Source organism: Barbus barbus, assembly GCF_936440315.1.
Source record: "Barbus barbus genome assembly, chromosome: 29".
NCBI classification, from domain to species: Eukaryota; Metazoa; Chordata; class Actinopteri; order Cypriniformes; family Cyprinidae; genus Barbus; species Barbus barbus.
The window spans coordinates 22589600-22609812 of record NC_136757.1 but is presented as its reverse complement, the minus strand read 5'-3'; the positions used below and the strand labels follow the sequence as shown (position 1 = coordinate 22609812).

The following is a 20213-nucleotide window of genomic DNA, read 5'->3' as shown; positions in this document are numbered from 1 at the left end:
TATGTATTCAAAACATTTTTAAAGTGCAGGAACTTATTTGACTTGAATATTTACTTGAAGTACCCCTGAAAGATAATATTACAATAATTTAACAACAATCACATGTTCACGGTTCTCTGATGTTGAATAATGATCACATAACATGCAGGTAAACTAATGAAATAGTTCTTGATTTTTAGTTTAGTTAAGTTTACTTATTCAGCCAAAGGTAATATTAGTTTAATTTTAATACAGTTTAGTTGTATTTTAAATTATTGTGAAACTGTATTAGGTCAGCAGTTAAATGTCCAATGAAAAAGTCTGGGGTCAGTAAGGTTCCAAACCCGTAAGCCCTTCGTTCATCTACGGAACACAAATTAGGATATTGAGCTTTCTGATCCTGCATAGACAGCAACACAACTGCAATGTTCCCAGACCCAGAAACAAAAATAACGACTTTATTCAACAGTACTCTCCAAAACGGTGGAAGACGGTGATGTGGGGGAGAAGAATTGTTGAATAAAGTCATTATTTTTGTTTCTGGGTCTGGGAACATTGCAGTTGTGTTGCTATCTATGCAAGGTGAGAAAGCTCTCCAGTTTCATCAAAAATATCTTAATTTGTGTTCCGAAGATGAACGGAGGTCTTACGGGTTTGGAATGACACGAGGGTGAGTAATAAATGACAGAATTTTCATTTTGGGTTTAACTATCCCTTTAAAGAAGTTATTATTAAGCAGAACAGCAGTTTTAAACATTGATAGTAAGAAATTTTACTTGAGATCCAAATCAGCATTAAAATGATTTCTCACAATTTGACAATATTACTGGTTTTACTGTATTTGTTATCATCATCGTCAAAAAAAAAAAATCTAACTGACCCCCAAATTTTCAACGGTAGTACTTTAGGGCTTGAAGCAAAAGCAGTTAAAACCATTGGACAACATTTTTTAGAGTGAGAGTTCTAGTACTTCCTCTATGACATCACTGTGTTTGTCTCATTGATTGAGGGTCCCATTGTCACTGACAATAGCAGTAAAGCAACAGGAGACAAAACAACCAAGAATGCACCATAGTTCTCCCAACGTGGGCCACTCAGCTGCACACAGAAAGAGGAACATATGGGCAACAATACATCAACATCTCTCCTCCGCCCCCCATGACAGACACAACACTTTCTGCTTTAACTCGGACTCCCGTACCAGTAGTCAACAGCCACAAATCAGGCCTGAGCGGTTCATTATGCAGTCCCAGCGCTAAAGCTTATCAGAATAGGAAGTGTGGAAATGCATACAGACTTGTGAACACGCCACACGCCCATTCACTGAAGGCGTGGAGCCAGCGGTCACATCCGTCTCTCTCAGCTCTACGTGCTAAATGTAGATCCTTTAAGATCTTCCAGTCCAATCACATGCAACACGGCTGCTCCCTAATTACTTTAATGAGCATGTTGAGTGGAAAACACCACAAACAAACAAACAAACACCAAGAGCAACGAAGGGAGGACGGAATGAGGCCAAAACAAAAAGGGTCCCACTTCCTCTGCTGGATGTTTTAGAAGTTATTAAGCATGTTTACATGGACAATCTTACAGGGATATGATTAATACGATGACAAGATTTTAAGTTAATCGACAATTACATTTTCAGCATTTTTATGTACTTATTCAATCTGTGCATATCTGTGTACATCTGTGTACATTTTGACATTAAGATGAGAAAGAAACCAGATTTTGTTTCTAATAATGAGCTGTTTTGATATAATAGTGTTTTGTTGTACAGGTAAACACACTCATTGATAGTTGTTCTTGTTATACAATCATATTCATTGCTTTCATTTGTACAGACTACTAGTCACACAATACAGCCAATTTCTAATGGACCGTTCTTTTGTTGAGCAGGAAGGGGTGAGAGGAGATGTCAAGCCCCAAACCCCCTGCTACCCATCAACGATGTGACCCGCGGTGCTATATTCAGTCTGTGAGTCGACTAGTGAGATTTGTGACATATTAATCACAAATTTATTAAAGTCCTCAGCAGAGGCTGCCACGTTTTTTCCACATGAGCAACTCAAAAGACAACAGATACTGCTGCTGCTGTGAGACTTTATTATACACACATACTCACACACACCCATCTTCACAACAGCTACTGTCAGCTACTGAATGTTACACACAAAGTGTCACAGTTTGCAAGCCTAAAGAATCATATTTAGCGTTAGATAGATAGATAGATAGATAGATAGATAGATAGATAGATAGATAGATAGATAGATAGATACATACATACATACATACATACATACATACATACATACATACATACATACATACATACATACATACATACATACATACATACATACATACATACATACATACATACATACATACTTACATACATACTTACATACTTACATACAAAATTAGAGGAACCTTTAATAACTTTACCACAACCATTTGTATTTGTTTTTCCTTACCTGGCTAAAGGTTGTAGCTTCTCCAAGTATGCAAACCCTGAAAAATTCTCCTTATGCAGTCTGTTAGTAAGAGTTTCTCAGTTCCACAGTAAGCATAGCGACAAAGTGCACAGATTCACACTAACGGACAACAACAAGTTGAGCGTGAATGCCAATCCTGTTATGTTGCCACTGACCTCCCACTATGAACTGTGCCGGTGTTTCCCAAGCAGTCTTACAATCTCCTCAAAGTCCCTCTCTCTCCTGCTCACTCTCTCTCCTTAGTTCAGCCCCCAAGGGAGTGATTTAGGATTTCCCAGACACACCCTCTCCAATGGGCGGAACTTATGGAGTCATCTCACAACTGACCAGCCGGCCCCTGTCCCCAGCAGCTCTCTCCTATGTCATGTGTCCAGTCTGAACATTACTGGCCCCTCTTTGTTCAAGTTAACTTTTTGGACAACTATTATAAGTTTCTGTTGTGTGTCAAGTCAGTACTGAAAATGTCAATGTTAAAACTTGACAGTCTAAAAATAGACTCCTCCTCTCATATTTTACACCTTATATGGTCAACAATGATTTATTTAACTGTCAACCATTAAAATGCTTTTTCAGAAAAGGCTAATCAGAATGGCTAAATTTATTTATTTTTTCTTCTGTTGTCGGTGAGGAACAGAATTTCCCGTCTCTTTGTCCTTGGATTCCTCTTCATTGTCAGTGGGGCGATAACAAACGACAGAGGCAGAGTTCCTTCCCGAATGATTCAGGCAGAGAGATGGGGTGCGGTGTGATCTGACTAAAGGCTGATGAGAGTGCGGTGATCATGCAGGTTTGTTTTGTCATTCAGTTACTGTCTGAATGTTGTGCAAAACATTGTGCAAGCATCCAGAACCAAAGCTATCCATTTTAATACATTTCTAATATTGTAGGGTTGCATATAAATACCAAAATTGCCTAAGCACTAGTGCCACAACAATGAATTCACTACTAACAAAGTGTGTGCACTAGAAACACTGAAAAAGATACATCTGGATTGAAATAGGCCTCCTTAAGTTACAGCACACCTGTCTAGAGTACCATTTGTCAAGTGTCAAATCCAGACGTTGTCCTGAAAATAGAGATATGTATCTGTCAAAGACACCACTCAAAGCACTGTTATCAATCTTCAGCTCTGTGCAATTAAACGTGCCCACTTTGAAATTGAGCGTTTATTATGTGACATGGGCAATAGATCACTAAAAAGGAAGAGTTATGGTGAATCTGTCAACATGTCTGGTTAGTTCAGCCCTGGAGTTCTCAAATAATGTAGTATAGACACAACCAAAGATAACAATATCCATAACGAATGATAAGTCTGGCAAAACAGCTTCACATAAAGTAACACTCTAAATTCTAATTGCACATCAACAACAGTAACCAACCATTTCAACTTTTTAACTTGCTAAATAATAAAAAAAAAGGTCTTCTTCACCTTGACTTGTATTTTCTCATTATTCCATGTTTCTTTGTTACTATATGCGTGCATTATAAATAACATAAAGCAGTCCTGCCTGCTGATTGTGATGTCAGTATCTCTACAGTGGTATAAATAGTATTTCACAATCTCTAGTGCTTGACACATTTCTACCATTTCATGGCATTTACCATCATCCCATAATACCAATGATTGAGAGCAGACATTCTTTTCTTTAATCTGATGGTCTCATCACCTTAGGCACCTTGACGTGGAGTCAGACAGCCTGACTGGACCTATACAGCCCCTAGCTGAGCAGTTTTGACTGGAGGAAGACTGGATTCAGTAATTTCACTAGTAGCTCATAATTCAAACAGGTTACAGAAGATACAAGACAAATGAGAACACCTCATACATAATGGTTTGTTTTATAACCATGTGTCTGATGTGTTCTGACCTTAACGGTTACAAAATTAGCTTTTTTTAAAGCAATGATAAAGTTGACATAGTCCAATTTTATGCTATAAATATTATTATAATCGATTGATTGGTGTAAATTATTTTAAAGGGTAAAAATGTTTGCACTGGTAATCATTCAAAACTTTCTCAGAAACTCTTCAAGTAACATGAATTAGGAAAATTATAAAAAGTAAAACAAAATTACATCTTGAATTATTACGTTTTTTTTTTTTTTTTTTTTTTTTTTTTAAGAAAAGTGTCCTTATTGCAATGTAATTATTGCAGTTGTTTTCATTATATATTTGCTGCAAACAGTACAGATCGAGTCACTCGCAGCATTATATGTGATTACAAGTATTAAGTTGCAGTGTCTAATAAAGTTACCAGCAAATTTTCTGAATCATAAAACTGTGGACTGTAAATAATGTGATAATTACCCTTTCTACACTGACATTTACAAACTTTACCACCTGAAAACAGATTTTAAGAGTGTTTACAAAACAATTATTTGTGCAAGCATAATTCCTTTGTGCACCTTGGGAGAATAATTAAAAAGCCTTATTAAACTGTTACTGGATAGAACCATGTTAAAATGTGAGCAATAATAACCTGCCTCAGTCTTGCCAGCTTTATCTTATGTGGATGTGATGTGGAATCTGCTTGTCATGACTGGTATTTTCCAACACTGGCAAATAGCTGCTCAGCAGTGAGCACCACTACATCTGACCTCTCGGTTTACAGTCTAGCTGTCATCAGATGGAGTTTAGCTGCCACTTACACATGGTCAAGCACGGTCATATTGATGGACTAAGTGGCCACTGGTGACTGGTTGGCCAATTCCAGCCCCACATTCTTTCTTATATATGTGTAACTCTATTCCAGGTCGCTGGATAAATATGGCTAGTGAAAGTAAAAGGATCTTTGCTAGTAAGAAGACTTCATATAGACTGTATTCAGAGTAGACAACAGATTTCATATTCAAATTTATATGTTAAGCTCCCATCTAATTTTCACAACTTTCTGGAGATTATGTCAACAGGAAATGTATTAAAATGTATTCTTCGATATTTTATTGATGCAACGATTGAAATCTCTCAAAGGTAGACTCAACCCATTTTACCTCCATGTGATGTATAAGTTGTACATATACATTTATACATATACATACAGAAAAACAAAAAAAATAAGAAGGCTTGATGATTTCAGCCAAACAAGGAAAGCTACGTCAGAGGTGGAGCAAGTTTTGGTTATACATAATCCAAAGACATTTTTTAACATCTTTTTTTTCTTTAGACTAATGTGCATTGATGAATCATTTGCTGTAAGACCAGGAACATGCATTAAAAAAAATCAGAAATCATTCTTGATTTCTTGAAATTCTCAGATGTACTTTTTTCCATTAATGCATTTTGTGTTTTTGGAATAAATCAAATGTGGCATCTGCTCTGAGTCGAGTCTTTTGGGCATGTCAAACTTGGCAAGATGCCAACAAATCCCTCCTCCTAAACATATTCAAACGTTGCTCAGAAGAGTAATGAACACTTTCTACAGGTGACATTTGTCTAGCAGACAAGAGAGCTTAATGCAAGTATCTGAAAAGCTTTTTAACAGAGCAGTAGCAATGACTACTTTATGCCCCAGTATCATCCGTCATGACGGATATGTTTTGGACATGCATTAAATTTCTTTTTTTAAGAGGGGCCCAGCTGTTATTCTGGCTGGGATTTGTGTTTACGTTTATGAAATGCTGGCACTGAGCTGGATGTGACTGAGGGGTGAGGGAGCTGATGCCAACTCTACTCTCACACCCAGTATGAGCGCAAGGACAGGGAAGAGTTTTCCCACAAAATGCCCAAGAAACGCCCAGAATATATCCGAGAGACACCCAGGGCTTTCATCTGACTGTGATGAGTTTTGTCACGTTTTCTCACAAGGCTCAGCTCTGGCTCTCAATATATTTAGAATTATGCTGCTTTTTCTAATGCTTATGCTGGATTAGGTTTTACAAAGCGCCCAAATTGCTTAATGAAAGAACTGCATAATTGGGATTTAATTTGAGCCACTCTGTAATTCAACCATTTTAATGCTTAGTCTTAATCATAGTTTCTGCAACAACAGAAACTAAATTGTATAATAAATCAAATAATAATAAACAAAATTATGAAACCAACCTAGAAGGATGCATTGCTGACCTTGGAGTTTATGTATCTCAGAATTGCTTATGTATGGAATTTTATATACTGTATGGTGGCATCCCTTTGAACGAATCTGCAATCTGCACTGAGAGCAAGGAAGGCAGTGAGCCAACCACCCATTTAATAGCATGCTTCATTTAATAGCATACTCTAGCCCTTCTACACAAGAGCAGCCTGTCATCATTGAACATCACTGCAATGCCGTGCTGCAAATACATGTGAGTACTGTGTTTATACATTGACACACACTTTTCAACTACACAAAAAGCACCAAATAAAATAAAGTAGTGCCTGAAGCTAAATAACCACTGGAAAAAATCATCATTCGGATCATCATTTACTCACTCTCAAGTCATGTCAAACCTGTACATTTCTCTTTCTTCTACTAAACACAGAAGAGATGTTTTGCAGAATATACAGTCTGTTCTTTCGCATACAGCAAAAACATTGGTTTTCAAGCTCCAAAAAGAACAGTTCATGTACCATAAAGTAGTTCATATGCAAGACAATCATGTGGCTTTAGAAGTTGCACAGAGCACTTTTTTTTCTGCTAAACATTCTTTTTTGCTTACAGATGATGCAGGTTTGGAACAACATTAGGGTGAGTAAATAGACTTTTCATTTTTAGGTGAACTGTTCGATTAGGAATGTAATGCTTTTAAATTTGCACTTTAGCAGGTTGAGATTGGGAGATTGATTTCAAATAACTATAAAAGTGAAAGAGTAAGAAAAACTTAAAACATAATTGAAGGACATAAAAGAGTAAATTGGTTGTTACTGGAAATAATGTGTTTCAATAAAATGTTTCAATAAATATATACATTTTTCTATGTAGTATAAGATTTAAAAACGCAGCTGTTAAAATAGTATTGCCCATTATGCTAGAGAAAAACATCTTTTCTTATGAAACTAACAAGATCTTTTCCACAGGGCTGCAGCAGGGGAGATTTAACCTCTTTGCTCTGAGGAAGTTCGTCTATGAAATTGTATGTGTAACATTTGCATTTCTCACAGGATGTGAGGACTCCAGGAGTTGAATGGTGACGCTACTAGAATGGGCTGTTAAAGGTGTCGAACCCGGTTTAATCAGACCACCTATGGAGTCCTCAAACAGCCAACACATTTCAGGGAAACAATAGTTATTGTCCTCAAGCACGGGACCATGCTAGTAGAGACGAGACATCTTTTAACCACTGACAGTAAGTTTTCAGACTGCTTAAAGCTTTTCCCTATGCTGTAACCCTTTGAAAGTTTGTGTTACAGACTACGTGATTTGTAATATTAAATAACCCATGCATTTGTTCAAAAGCTGTTCAGCACTATTCCTATTGGTTACAAAACATAAAAAACTTTTTATTTGCAAAGTCGCTGATCCAAGACATCCAATTCAACAGCCCTTTTTCTAAAGTGTCAGAGTCTCTATAGCAATGGAGTCGAGGCAGTATGTTATGCCTGGGAAACGAGCCTCGGCCTGTCAGCCCACTGTTTGTATGTGTGTATGTCTTGACATGCTTTTTAAGGACTTAATTACACAGTGGAGGGGTGCCCCCACAGCAATGTTGACTGCCTGGATCGCAGGATGGGCGAAAGAGTTTATAATCACCTGGCAGCTCCTGCATACAGCAGCGTGTGTCTGCTCCTCCTCTACATAGACACGCGTCTGTGTGTCTGTTTGACTGAAGGGTAGGGGTGGCAGTGTTGCCAGATTTTGCTGAAAAAAAAACAAGCCCAGAAAAATGGACCTGCCTCACTAAAATAAGCAACAAGTCAGTTTTTGTGCTTTTGGTGATGGGTGGTTAGTGGTATGGAAAATTCCTTATTTTGTTGATTTTATTTAATATAGAAAAAAACTTCTATACTTTTACAAAAAAAAATGTGTTATGCATACAACTGATCATCTAGATCAATTGGGCAAAAGGCATTTTTTTCAAATCAAATGGAATTTTTTTTTCAAATGCGTGACTGTATTTTGTAAATAAACCCCATAAGAAGACAACCCCCTAACTGCCCATATTCAAGAAACTTTATTAAATCTATGACAATGTCAAAGTAGTCATTTTTATAAGTAATTATTACGTAAAAATCCATGTCACATGTATAGTTTATCTCTCTCTGTCGGTGATGAGGGATTCACATGTGAGAAATGCAGGGAAATAGTTAGGCTGACAGAGAAGGTTTCAGAATTAGAGACACGCATCCAAGCTTTAGTTGAGGATAGTACGAATGTGAGGGCTGTAGATACTGCTTTGGATGCGACTAGCTCAGGGAGTCCTGCACATTGTTCGGTTCCGGTTGAGCCCGTGCAGCAGGGCAGCTGGGTGACTGTGAAGCGACCTAGTCGTGGGTCAAAACACCGCTTTTCCGTTCCGATCAAAACATCAAACAGGTTCTCCCCACTCAGTGATGCACCCACTGAGAAACCTGCTGAAAGTGCTCTAGTAATTGGCGATTCTATTGTACGGAACGTGAAAATAGAGACACCAGCCACCATAGTCCAATGTTTACTGGGAGCCAGAGCACCTGACAAATTTAAAAGTGCTGGCTAATGCTAAACGTAAATTCAGTAAGATTGTTATCCACGTCGGCGCTAATGATGTTCGACTTTGTCAGTCGGAGATCACTAAAAGTAATGTTAAAAAGGTATGTGAACTTGCAAGTACGATGTCAGACACTGTAATATGCTCTGGTCTGCTCCCTGCTTACCGTGGCGATGAGATTCATAGCAGACTGTCGTCACTCAATGGCTGGATGTCTAAGTGGTGCACGCAGAATAACAGACTTTATAGACAATTGGATGAGTTTTTGGGGCAGACCTGGCCTGTTGAAAAGAGATGGTGTTCATCCCTCCTGGGGTGGTGCCGCTCTTCTCTCTAGAAATATGGCACATAGTTCGTACTTAACTAACTGGGGCCCAGGTCAGGAATCAGACAGACTGGCTAAACCGACCATCTGGTAGCCACCTCACGTCACAGAAGTCAGTTAATTCTCAGCACATAGAGACTCCACCCATATATCACACTATAGAGACTGTGTCTGTTCCCCGAACTAGAAAATACAGAAAACGTCCAAACCAAATTAAGAGTAACAATTTAATTGATGTTCAACAAATAACATTTTTTTACAATACAGAGAAACAATGGATAAAGCTTGGCTTACTGAATATCAGGTCCCTTTCTACAAAAGCACTTTTTGTAAATGATTTGGTCAATGATAATAATCTAGATTTGCTCTGTTTGACAGAAACATGGCTAAAACCAGATGAATACATTACTTCAAATGAGTCCATCTCTCAAGATTACTGCTATAAAAATGAGCCACGTCTGAAAGGTAAAGGGGGAGGTGTTGCTACAGTTTATAGCAATATTCTCAGTATTTCTCGGAGGGCAGGCTTTAAGTATAACTCGTTTGAAGTTATGGTGCTGCGTATAACATTATCTAGAGAAACACGTGTTAGTGATAAATCCCCTGTGATGTTTGTACTGGCTACTGTATACAGGCCACCAGGGCACCACACAGACTTTATTAAAGAATTTGCTGATTTTCTCTCTGAGTTAGTACTGGCTGCAGATAAAGTCTTAATTGTTGGCGATTTTAATATCCATGTCGATAATGAAAAAGATGCATTAGGATCAGCATTCAGACATTCTGAACTCTATTGGGGTTAGACAACACATTTCCGGACCTACTCATTTTCGAAATCATACTCTAGATTTAATACTGTCACATGGAATTGATGTTAGTGGTGTTGAAATTATGCAGCAAAGCGATGATATCTCAGATCATTATCTAGTCTTGTATAAACTCCATTTAGCTAAAACTGTAAATTCTACTCCTTATTACAAGTATGGTAGAACCATCACCTCTACCACAAAAGACTGCTTTGTAAGTAATCTTCCTGATTTATCTCAATTCCTCAGCATATCCAACAGTGCAGAAAAACTTGATGATGTAACAGAAACTATGGACTCTCTCTTTTCTAGCACTTTAGATACAGTTGCTCCTTTGCGCTTAAGGAAGATCAAAGAAAACAGTCCTACTCCGTGGTATAATGAGCACACTCGCACTTTAAAGAGAGCAGCCCGGAAAATGGAGCGCAGATGGAGGATAACAAAACTAGAGGTATTTCGTATAGCCTGGCGGGAAAATACCCTATCCTACAGAAAAGCATTAAAAACGGCTAGATCTGATTACTTTTCATCTCTTCTAGAAGAAAACAAACATAACCCCCGGTATTTATTCAATATAGTCACTAAATTAATGAAAAATAAAGTATCAACAGGTGTTGGCATTTCCCAAAAGCACAGCAGTAATGACTTTATGAACTACTTTACTTCCAAGATCGATTCCATCAGAGATAAAATTGTAACCATGCAGCCGTCAGCTACAATATCACATCAGATAGTGCACTATAGATCCCCTGAGGAACAATTCCACTCATTCTCTACTATAGGAGAGGAAGAATTGTATAAATTTGTTAAATCATCTACACCAACAACATGTATGTTAGACCCTATTCCATCTAAACTACTAAAAGAGCTGCTTCCAGAAGTCATAGATCCTCTTTTGGCTATTAGTAATTCATCACTGTCATTAGGATATGTCCACAAAACCTTAAAATTGGCTGTTATTAAGCCTCTCAATAAAAAACCGCAACTTGACCCCAAAGATCTAGTTAATTACAGACCGATCTCAAATCTCCCTTTTCTGTCAAAGATACTAGAAAAGGTAGTATCCTCTCAATTATATTCCTTCTTAGAGAAAAATAGTATTTGTGAGGAATTCCAGTCAGGATTTAGACCGTATCATAGTACTGAGACTGCTCTCATTAAAGTTACAAATGACCTGCTTCTATCATCTGATCGTGGGTGTATCTCTTTATTAGTTCTACTGGATCTTAGCACTGTGTTCGACACTATCGACCACAACATTCTTTTAAATAAAAACTAGAACACTTTGTTGGCATTAGTGGAAGTGCATTAGCATGGTTCAAATCGTATTTATCTGAACGCCATCAGTTCGTAGCAGTGAATGAAGAGGTATCATATCGATCACAAGTGCAGTACGGAGTGCCTCAAGGCTCAGTACTAGGGCCGTTACTTTTCACGCTTTACATGTTACCCTTGGGAGATATTATAAGGAGACATGGTGTTAGCTTTCACTGTTATGCTGATGATACTCAGCTCTATATTTCTTTGCGGCCCAGTGAAACACACCAAATTGAGAAACTAACGGAATGCATAGTCGATATAAAAAAACTGGATGACGAGTAACTTCTTACTGCTAAATTCTGAAAAAACAATGTTAATTATCAGACCTAAAAACCCCATATGTAATAACCTAGAACACTATCTAACACTTGACGGCTGCTCTATCAATTCTTCTTCATCAGTTAGGAACCTAGGTGTGTTGTTTGATAGCAATTTTTCATTTGAAAGCCATGTTTCTAGCATCTGTAAAACTGTGTTTTTCCATCTCAAAAACATATCTAAATTGCGACCTATGCTCTCAACGTCAAATGCAGAAATACTAATTCATGCGTTTATGATCTCAAGGTTAGACTATTGTAATGCTTTATTGGGTGGTTGTTCTGCACGCTTGATCAACAAATTACAGTTGGTCCAAAATGTAGCAGCTAGAGTCCTTACTAGAACCAGGAAATACGACCATATTAGCCCGGTTCTGTCAACACTGCATTGGCTCCCTATCAAACATTGTATAGATTTTAAAATCTTGTTAATTACTTATAAAGCCCTGAATGGCTTAGCTCCTCAGTACTTGAGTGAGCTCTTATCACATTATAGTCCTCCACGTCTGCTGCGTTCTCAAAACTCTGGCCATTTGATAATACCTAGAATATCAAAATCGACTGCGGGCGGCAGATCCTTTTCCTATTTAGCACCCAATCTCTGGAACAATCTACCTAATACTGTTCGGGAGGCAGGCACAATCTGTCAGTTTAAATCTAGATTAAAGACACATTTCTTTAACCTGGCTTACACATAACACACTAATACACTTCTATTATTCAAATCCGTTAAAGGATTGTTAGGCTGCATTACTTAGATCAACCGGAACCGGGAACATTCCTCATAACACATGATGTACTCGTTACATCATAAGAAGAATGGCATCTACGCTAATATTTGTCTGTTTCTATTCTGTTTCTCAGTCCGTGTCCGGATCAGATGGTGGATCGGCGCTGGGAGATGATGTATGTGGCCCTGATCGTCGGCGGAGGCCGGACACCTGGATGAGCCCAGGGGACATATCCCCAGTTACCGTAGCCACCCGATCCGGTCCGTATCCAGCCCAGATGGTCACTGCAGTCACCAGATCCAGTACGTATCCAGATCAGATGGTGGATCAGCACCTAGAGATGACCTCTACAGCCCTGAACGTCAGCGGAGACCAGGACACCGAGATGAGCGCCAGAGACAGATCCCCAGTGAGGACCCTGCCACTTAGACCATCTGACTTTGCTGCAGTTGGAATTGAACTGCTGGTTCGTTTGGCCAAATGAGAGCTGGCCCCCCGACTGAGCCTGGTTTCTCCCAAGGTTTTTTTTCTCCATTCTGTTTAACTGAAAATCTTTTTTTAATCTTTTCATTTTACATTATTGACACACTATTTTCCTTTTTCGATATTGTGCAGTTGCTTTTACACAATTTACATTGTTAAAAGCGCTGTATAAATAAAGGTGACTTGACTTGACATGTTAGGATGTCTTTGTGTGAGTGTGTGGAAGCAAGTCCATTCATGACTCACTATCAGTGTTGACAGTAAATGCTTCTTATGTTTCTGAGTGTTCTCTGATGAGCTATTATTGCCATAATTTCGGCACACTGATTAGATGCGTATCACTTTCAAGGCTTCGAGATGACTCCTTGAGGATAGCATAATTATGTTTGTCTCAGATTAAAACTTTTCCATCAAGCTGAGCCGGCATCGAGCTTATATATAGACACTACCATTACACACACACACACATATACACAATACTCCACAGGGAGATCTCTCCCACACTCCAGTGCTTCATTTTTTTTTAGCTAATCCCTGTTGATTTGACCCCATGCATGTGTCCCCGAGCCTGCAGCTTGAACTGCTCTCCCACCCTACGTATAGCCTTTCTGTGAGTAATGAAGCTCTTCAGTGTCGGGCTTTATGCATGGACAGACATAGTCACAGGCTGTCCAGTAGCAGGGCTATGGAGCAGCAGATTCAGCCCAGCCAGAGAAAACATTCACAAAGAGATAAGCTCCTGCTTCTGTTTTCACCACTGTGGTTTATGAGGAGGTGTGTCCATGGAGAGAGATCCTTTAATTGCTTGTTTAGTCCTTGAGTTTAATTGCTTGTTTAGTCCTTGAGTTTCTGTTACACCTTTTGTATTTTAAAAACAGAAGTAGCAGAAGGCAAGTCAGTTCAGTCAGTAGCCACCCCTTGTGCAGCCATTGTCTATGTTGGCAATAGGCATACAAGTAAAACTTGTACCTACACTACCATTGAAAAGTCTGGGGTTAATAAGATTTTAATTATTATTATTATTTACTTTTAAAGAAAAACAAAATACTTAAATCCAGTACTTTTGAACTTTCTATTCATCAACAAATACTGAAAAAAATATGTTAAGGGTTTCCACAAAAATATTAAGAAGCACTACTGTTTTCAACATCATAAATAAAAAATGCTTCCTGCATTATGCAAATTAGCATATGAGATTTCTGAAGGATCATGTGACACCGATGACTGGAGAAATGCCTGCTGAAAATCCAGCTTTGCCATCAAAGGAATAAACTACATTTTAAAATACATTTATTTTAAATTCTAAAAACAGTTATTTTAAATTCTACTACTATTCCACAATATTACTGTTTTTACTGTATGTTTGATAACATAAATTCAGCCTTAGTGAGCATAAGAGACTTCTTTCAAAAACATTGAAAAATCTTACTAACCCCAAACTTGTAAACGGTAGTGTACTTGAGTGGAAAAAGACTGGGACTAACCTCTTTTTGTTTCACGCTCTCGCAGCACTTGGATACTGGAGAGAATGTGGATGCGATGGAGACGACTTTGGACCCCCATACCCAACAGATCCATTTCTGTAAGGTGCAACAAGTCCTAAAGAGAGACAAAAACACAGAGTTGAAGTGGTTTAAATGTGTGGTGAGAATGGAAAGGGCTAGAACTAATGGCCATCTATCATTCACACAAAAACAAACATCAGAAAAGTGTACGGTTTAAGCTAGCGGTGTGTCATTATGGCCTGTGCTTCACCACTCCTCAAAGTCAAGCCTTGTGTGGCTTTCAAAGCAATACATTCCTTCTGCTTCTGACACAACAAAAACGCACGGCTATGTTTTAGACGGCATCTCTTCTTTCATTGTTCCTTGCAGGACAAAACAAGAGCATTCCAAAGCATTCCTTCCAAAATAAACAGTAACAAACATGTGCTGTCACAGCATATTGGGTTATTTGGGACTGGCCATATTTTGTCAATGCAACTAAAATTGGTTTGCTCGTATTTTTGTGGCTGCATTCCAATTTGCATACTATCCATCCTAAATATGCAAGATTTTAATTTGTTTGTGTCTTGATGTTAACTATTTCTGTGGATTGCATCCATAAGAATGTATCCTTTCATGGAAAAGCCAAAGATATTGGTAAACAGGAAAACAGAAATTATGTAGAAACAATTTTCACTCAGAAATTGCTAGTAAATGTCGCAATTTATTACAAAGAAAAAGCATGTAACATTGAATTAAACATGAAATTTTGAAGTAGAAAGGCTGCAGTCTTGAAAGCAAGATTTCATACTTCAATTCTCGTTCTTGTAAATTGTTCTCCAACAATTTGTTTATTTATCGGTAAATGTTATTTTTAGAAGATCTCAAAATAAATATCTACTTTTATTCTGTAATTATAATGTTGCAATGCCTGAATATCCTTAATATAGCATTTCAAATGACCAATTAAAAGTTTTAGTATATTATTTTTAATAAAGAAAAATAAGAAAAATTGTCATTTAAAATGTCCTGGTAATCTTTGTGTTAACTGTATGCACCAAGGGTCTGAGAGTAATGCAATTTCAATTCTCTCTGCTCTGTATGTATGTGCTTTACATGTGGAAGAATTGACAATAAAGCAGACTTGACTTGACTGTTGTTCATTCTCATTATTCAAAGGCCTTTACCAAATCATTCGTTAAGCGTAACTATGAGGATCCGTGTGAAATCTGTTGTGCTGAATTGGTGCAGTGAGGTGAAGCAGTGTTGATCTAACTTTGGGGAAACAGATGCATGCTGCATTGCTCTCTTTGTGTGTTTTATCCCATCTGCTCCAATGGTTTCATTTAATGGATTCTACCCAGAATCTCCTACATCAGCAGCAAGTACTCTTTCCCATTGCCATGTCTCTTGTTTTTACAGGCTAGTTTGGGGAAGCAGAGAAAGGGTGGTGGACAGAGCGGCAGACACAAAGAAAGTCAGTGAAAGACAAAAGGCCAGAGTGTGGGAGAGAGAGGAGCGAAGAGATGGAAAACGAGGGGATAACATGCTGGTAAGGGCCCATTGTTCATCTGCCTTCAACCCACAGCTGAATCCAACAAGCCATGACAAATCCTCTGCACCCTCAAACTCTTTATTTACCATGTGTGGTCTCATATCAATCTCTCATGCTGAGACTTCAAAAACATGTCACTAAGCATGCAGCTATTCAGACACCTCACCTTGAATGGGCAGGTAGATATAAGAGATGTGCTACTTTGTTGTTGTTTTGGCAGAAGTATTGTAGATCTTAAGCCATTGTCCTATGAGATGGATGATTTGCGTGCATGTGTGTGCCCACAGATACTCATGAAAGACTCATAATCTAAGCATTACTAGTTGCCCTTATAAAAAAACTTCCATGGCACGGTGATGACAGAACTATGCTACTTTGATATGATAATAGTTGATGGTACTAAATGCAGGTTTGTACACTCAGAATTTAACTGACAATGTTTTTGAAATTCAAATGAAATTGATTAATTTTAATAAACAGAATTCAGAATTTAAATTTAAAACTGAATTTATGGAAGCTATATAGATGTGTGTGTTTTAAATTAAACATCTTGGTCACTCAAATCAGTTATAAAATAAAGGGAAAACACCTCTTTCATCACTGGTTAAAGTGGTAATGGATACTTAATAGCTGTTTTATTGGTTCTGTTCTTCATCCAGGCTTTACCCTGCACTCCATTATTGAGTTGGAATCACTGAAATACGATTCACCGTTAATGTGCATTGCACAGAGTTATCAGTGAGCCTATAATGGACATGTACTGTAGTCGTCTCAAGAGTCAACACTGCCGTTGTTTCTGATCCATTGTTAATTTCTTTCTTGAATGTCTATTTTTTCTAGTATTTCGGTTCTTGCAAAAGAACAGAAGGGAGCTGGTTAAATTGTAAAGTGGATAATTGTGTGACTTATACATCTTGTTATTTGTGGAGCATACAATAAATTATTTCAGAGCAACTGGACTTCTTTAAAGGGCACTGAAAATGAGCCACCTGGGGCTCATGTTGTGTGTGACAGGTGGTGATTGACATTTTTCCATTACATACAACTATCATGGTTCTGACTAGAATGAAAATGAAAATTATGTTTTGATGTGCAAATGCATTAATGTAGGGGTGTCCAATCCTGCTCCTGAAGGGACACCTTCCTGCAGAGTTCATCTGCAACCTGCTTCATCACAGCTAACTGGAAGTTTTTAGTAATCCTTAGGATCTTGATTAGCTGGTTCAGGTGTTTAATTATGGATAGAGTTATAATCTGCAGGAAGGTGGTTCTCAAGGAAATACATTAGACAACCCTGTACTAATGTAAATTAGATGCCCAAAAATTAATCTGAAATGGAGTATTAGGGATATTATACTATGTTGGACATAAACCTTTAAAAAAAAAACTTTCACTCTCCTTCTGAGTATTTAAAAAATTACACCAGGAAGTGAAGATAATCAGTAAAGTACAGTATGTGTGCAATGGCCTTTAAGTGTTAGGCCTGACGCTGTTTAAAACCATGCAATCAAAAAGTCCTGTCAAATATTTCTTAGTAAATGTAGAGTGAAGTTTAAAATGTAGGATTATTTGTGTGGTTAAAGTATTTTGTTGGCAGTAGCTTTAGTAGTGAAGTTTAGTCGGGGTCAAGCATGCATACTGGTATCTGTAAGCCACGGAAATACTTTCAGAATCTTTATTTTACTGCTGTTCCTGGACGCACTTACATTCCAGGTGAAGTGTGCTGCCAAGAGTTCATGGCTGAAAATACAGATGTCAGATCAGCTGGTCTAAATTCAGTGAGATGCTTTGAATCTCAGCGAGCTTTCCCGAGTTAAACCACAGTTTAGATTTCACTTTTCTGTAATGTTTGCTGATTTTCAAAGCTCACTTTGTCTGACAGCTCTATAAGTTGTTTTAGATTTCACTTTTCTGTAATGTTTGCTGATTTTCAAAGCTCACTTTGTCTGACAGCTCTATAAGTTGTTTATGATTATAATAAAGACAAACTCACAGGCAGTCATGCAATTTCAAATGACTGTGTTTGAATAATTGCATGGTACAGTGTGCAGTATGCAGCTCTTGCGTGCATGTGTGCATAAGCATGTGCATGTGGGTCTAAACTCACAGTGTGTGCTGACTTTACCTCCACTCCATCATATTCTTCATCGAATAGCGTGCAGTACTGAGGTAGCCCCAGCTGACTTAGCCATTTCGAGATGGACATGTGCTTCATGATGGAAATTTATCCAAATGTTGCCTCAAAAATCCCTCCGTATGTAAGGCTGGAAGAAAAGCAAAGCATTATTTGTATAAATATTGTGATTTACTGAATATTGTTTCAAATAGGCCGGCGATAAATTTTGGGTCATGTCCCACTGGTCCAAACCACATCAGGTTCTTTCCTTAGATAGCATGATGAGTTATCTGACACATGACATTTGAGTCTTGAGCCTTGCCTTCAGACACAAATAAATCAAATTGTACAGAATCATCTGCCCTCAGATTTAACAGCTCATCCTGGAAGCTAAAAAAACATTACAGGGGATGCAACATTCTGTCTGCACATGATTCTTTCTCAGTCAACCCTGAGGGTCCGCAAAAAGAAAGTGCATGGTACTTAAGGTGAGCGATGCAGTCCTAAGAAATCTAATAAGCAGTTTGAACGGTTTCATTATGATTAAGAAGTGATTCACAATGCTTTTTTGTACATGAGTGTGTGCATGTGTATGGAAGGCCGTTTCCACCACTAAATACATTTTTTTAAAGGTAATTGCAACTTTTTTTCTCAGAATTGCGTGATATAAACTTGCAATTGTGAGTTAAAAAGTCATAATTATTAGATATAAACTCGCAATTCTGACATTTTTTTCTCAGATTTGTGAGATATAAACTTGCAATTCTGAGAACATATCAGTCCCCCCCCCCCCCCCCCCCCAAAACTGATGTTTAAACTGAGGGTTTAAACACATCACTCAACAAAATTGAGTGATGTGTTTATATCACTCAATTTGGACTTTATAACTCGTAATTGCTAGTGTATATCTCACAATTCTGAGAAAAAAAAAGTCAGAATTGCAAGAAAAAAAGTCAGAATTGCAAGTTTTTATCTCGCAATCGTGACTTTATAAATCATAATTCTGACTTTATAACTCGCATTTATGAGTTTATATATAAAAAAGTCAGAACTGTGAGATAAAAAGTCTTTTTTATTTTTTATTCAGTGGCAGAAATGGGCTTCAATACCATAAATGCATATGTGCAGTTTGGATGTGTGCTTGCATGCCTCTGGATATCCTCCCTCTTATGACTGTGAAACCGCACTATGGATTTATGGTGTTGGCGTAGGCTTTAATTACTATATGAACCAGCTCCCTTTAGTTTAATAGCTTATTTATGATAAGGCAGCATTTCTCCTCCTTTTCTCCTTCAAAAACTATGATTGGTCACACCACCAGACGTTTCTCTTCTAAAATACATTATCTGTGAGGACAGTTATGCACAGATCAGAAAGACGTATGTCTTCTTTTTAAAGGCATGAATTCTAACACAAACAAATGCCCAACAAATTGCAGAAGAATTGAATTATTAAATAAATTGGATGAGGCAGCAGAGTGTTTTTTCAAATCTTGGCATGATATGTCCAGTCATTTAAAAGATCACCCAGAGAGGAGGCCATTATAGTTATTAGTATGTGAGTGTGTGTGTATGAAAGAGAGAGAGAGACAGAAAGTGTGTATTTATAGACTGTATGGGCTCCAGGTAGAGAGCAGAAGACCCTGTCACCTTGCCTACAGAGAAGTGCTTTGTCAAGGGTTACTCCTGCCAACAATAGAATCCACTTCACAAATCATACCCTAAACATCATCTCATGCTCTGTTTAGTGCCTCATCATGACAGGGACATAGATTCAGACAAGCAATATGACTGCATATAATATTGCTCCTACACAACAGTTCAATAAACAAAAAGTAAATAATGAGTAACTTGTATTTAAGCACACTATTTCCAGTTGTGTATCAATGTAACTTGTAGCAAGTTCCAATGTTATAACTGCACTTGTTGTGCGCACTGTTTTAGTTATTATTACTCATACTTAAGTATAAGCAATAAAAATAGCAATATTTTCTTTAG

At 37.8% G+C, this 20213-nt stretch overlaps 1 protein-coding gene across 3 annotated transcripts in view; it reads right to left on the bottom strand.

Moving 5' to 3' along the window:
- LOC306849315 (breast cancer anti-estrogen resistance protein 3 homolog) overlaps positions 1–20213 on the bottom strand; it is a 67142-nt gene that overhangs the window by 41397 nt on the left and 5532 nt on the right. The window contains exons 2-3 of one of the 3 annotated variants that reach the window (XM_079384251.1): positions 18226–18364; positions 14546–14660 (exon numbers count right to left, since the gene is read on the bottom strand). In XM_079384251.1, the coding sequence (XP_079240377.1) occupies positions 14546–14660; positions 18226–18315 (205 nt within the window). In that variant the 5' untranslated portion in view covers positions 18316–18364. Of the gene's footprint in view, positions 1–2456; positions 2897–14545; positions 14661–18207; positions 18365–20213 lie in introns of those variants that run through there. The other 2 variants (XM_079384250.1, XM_079384252.1) reach the window with 2 other exon arrangements.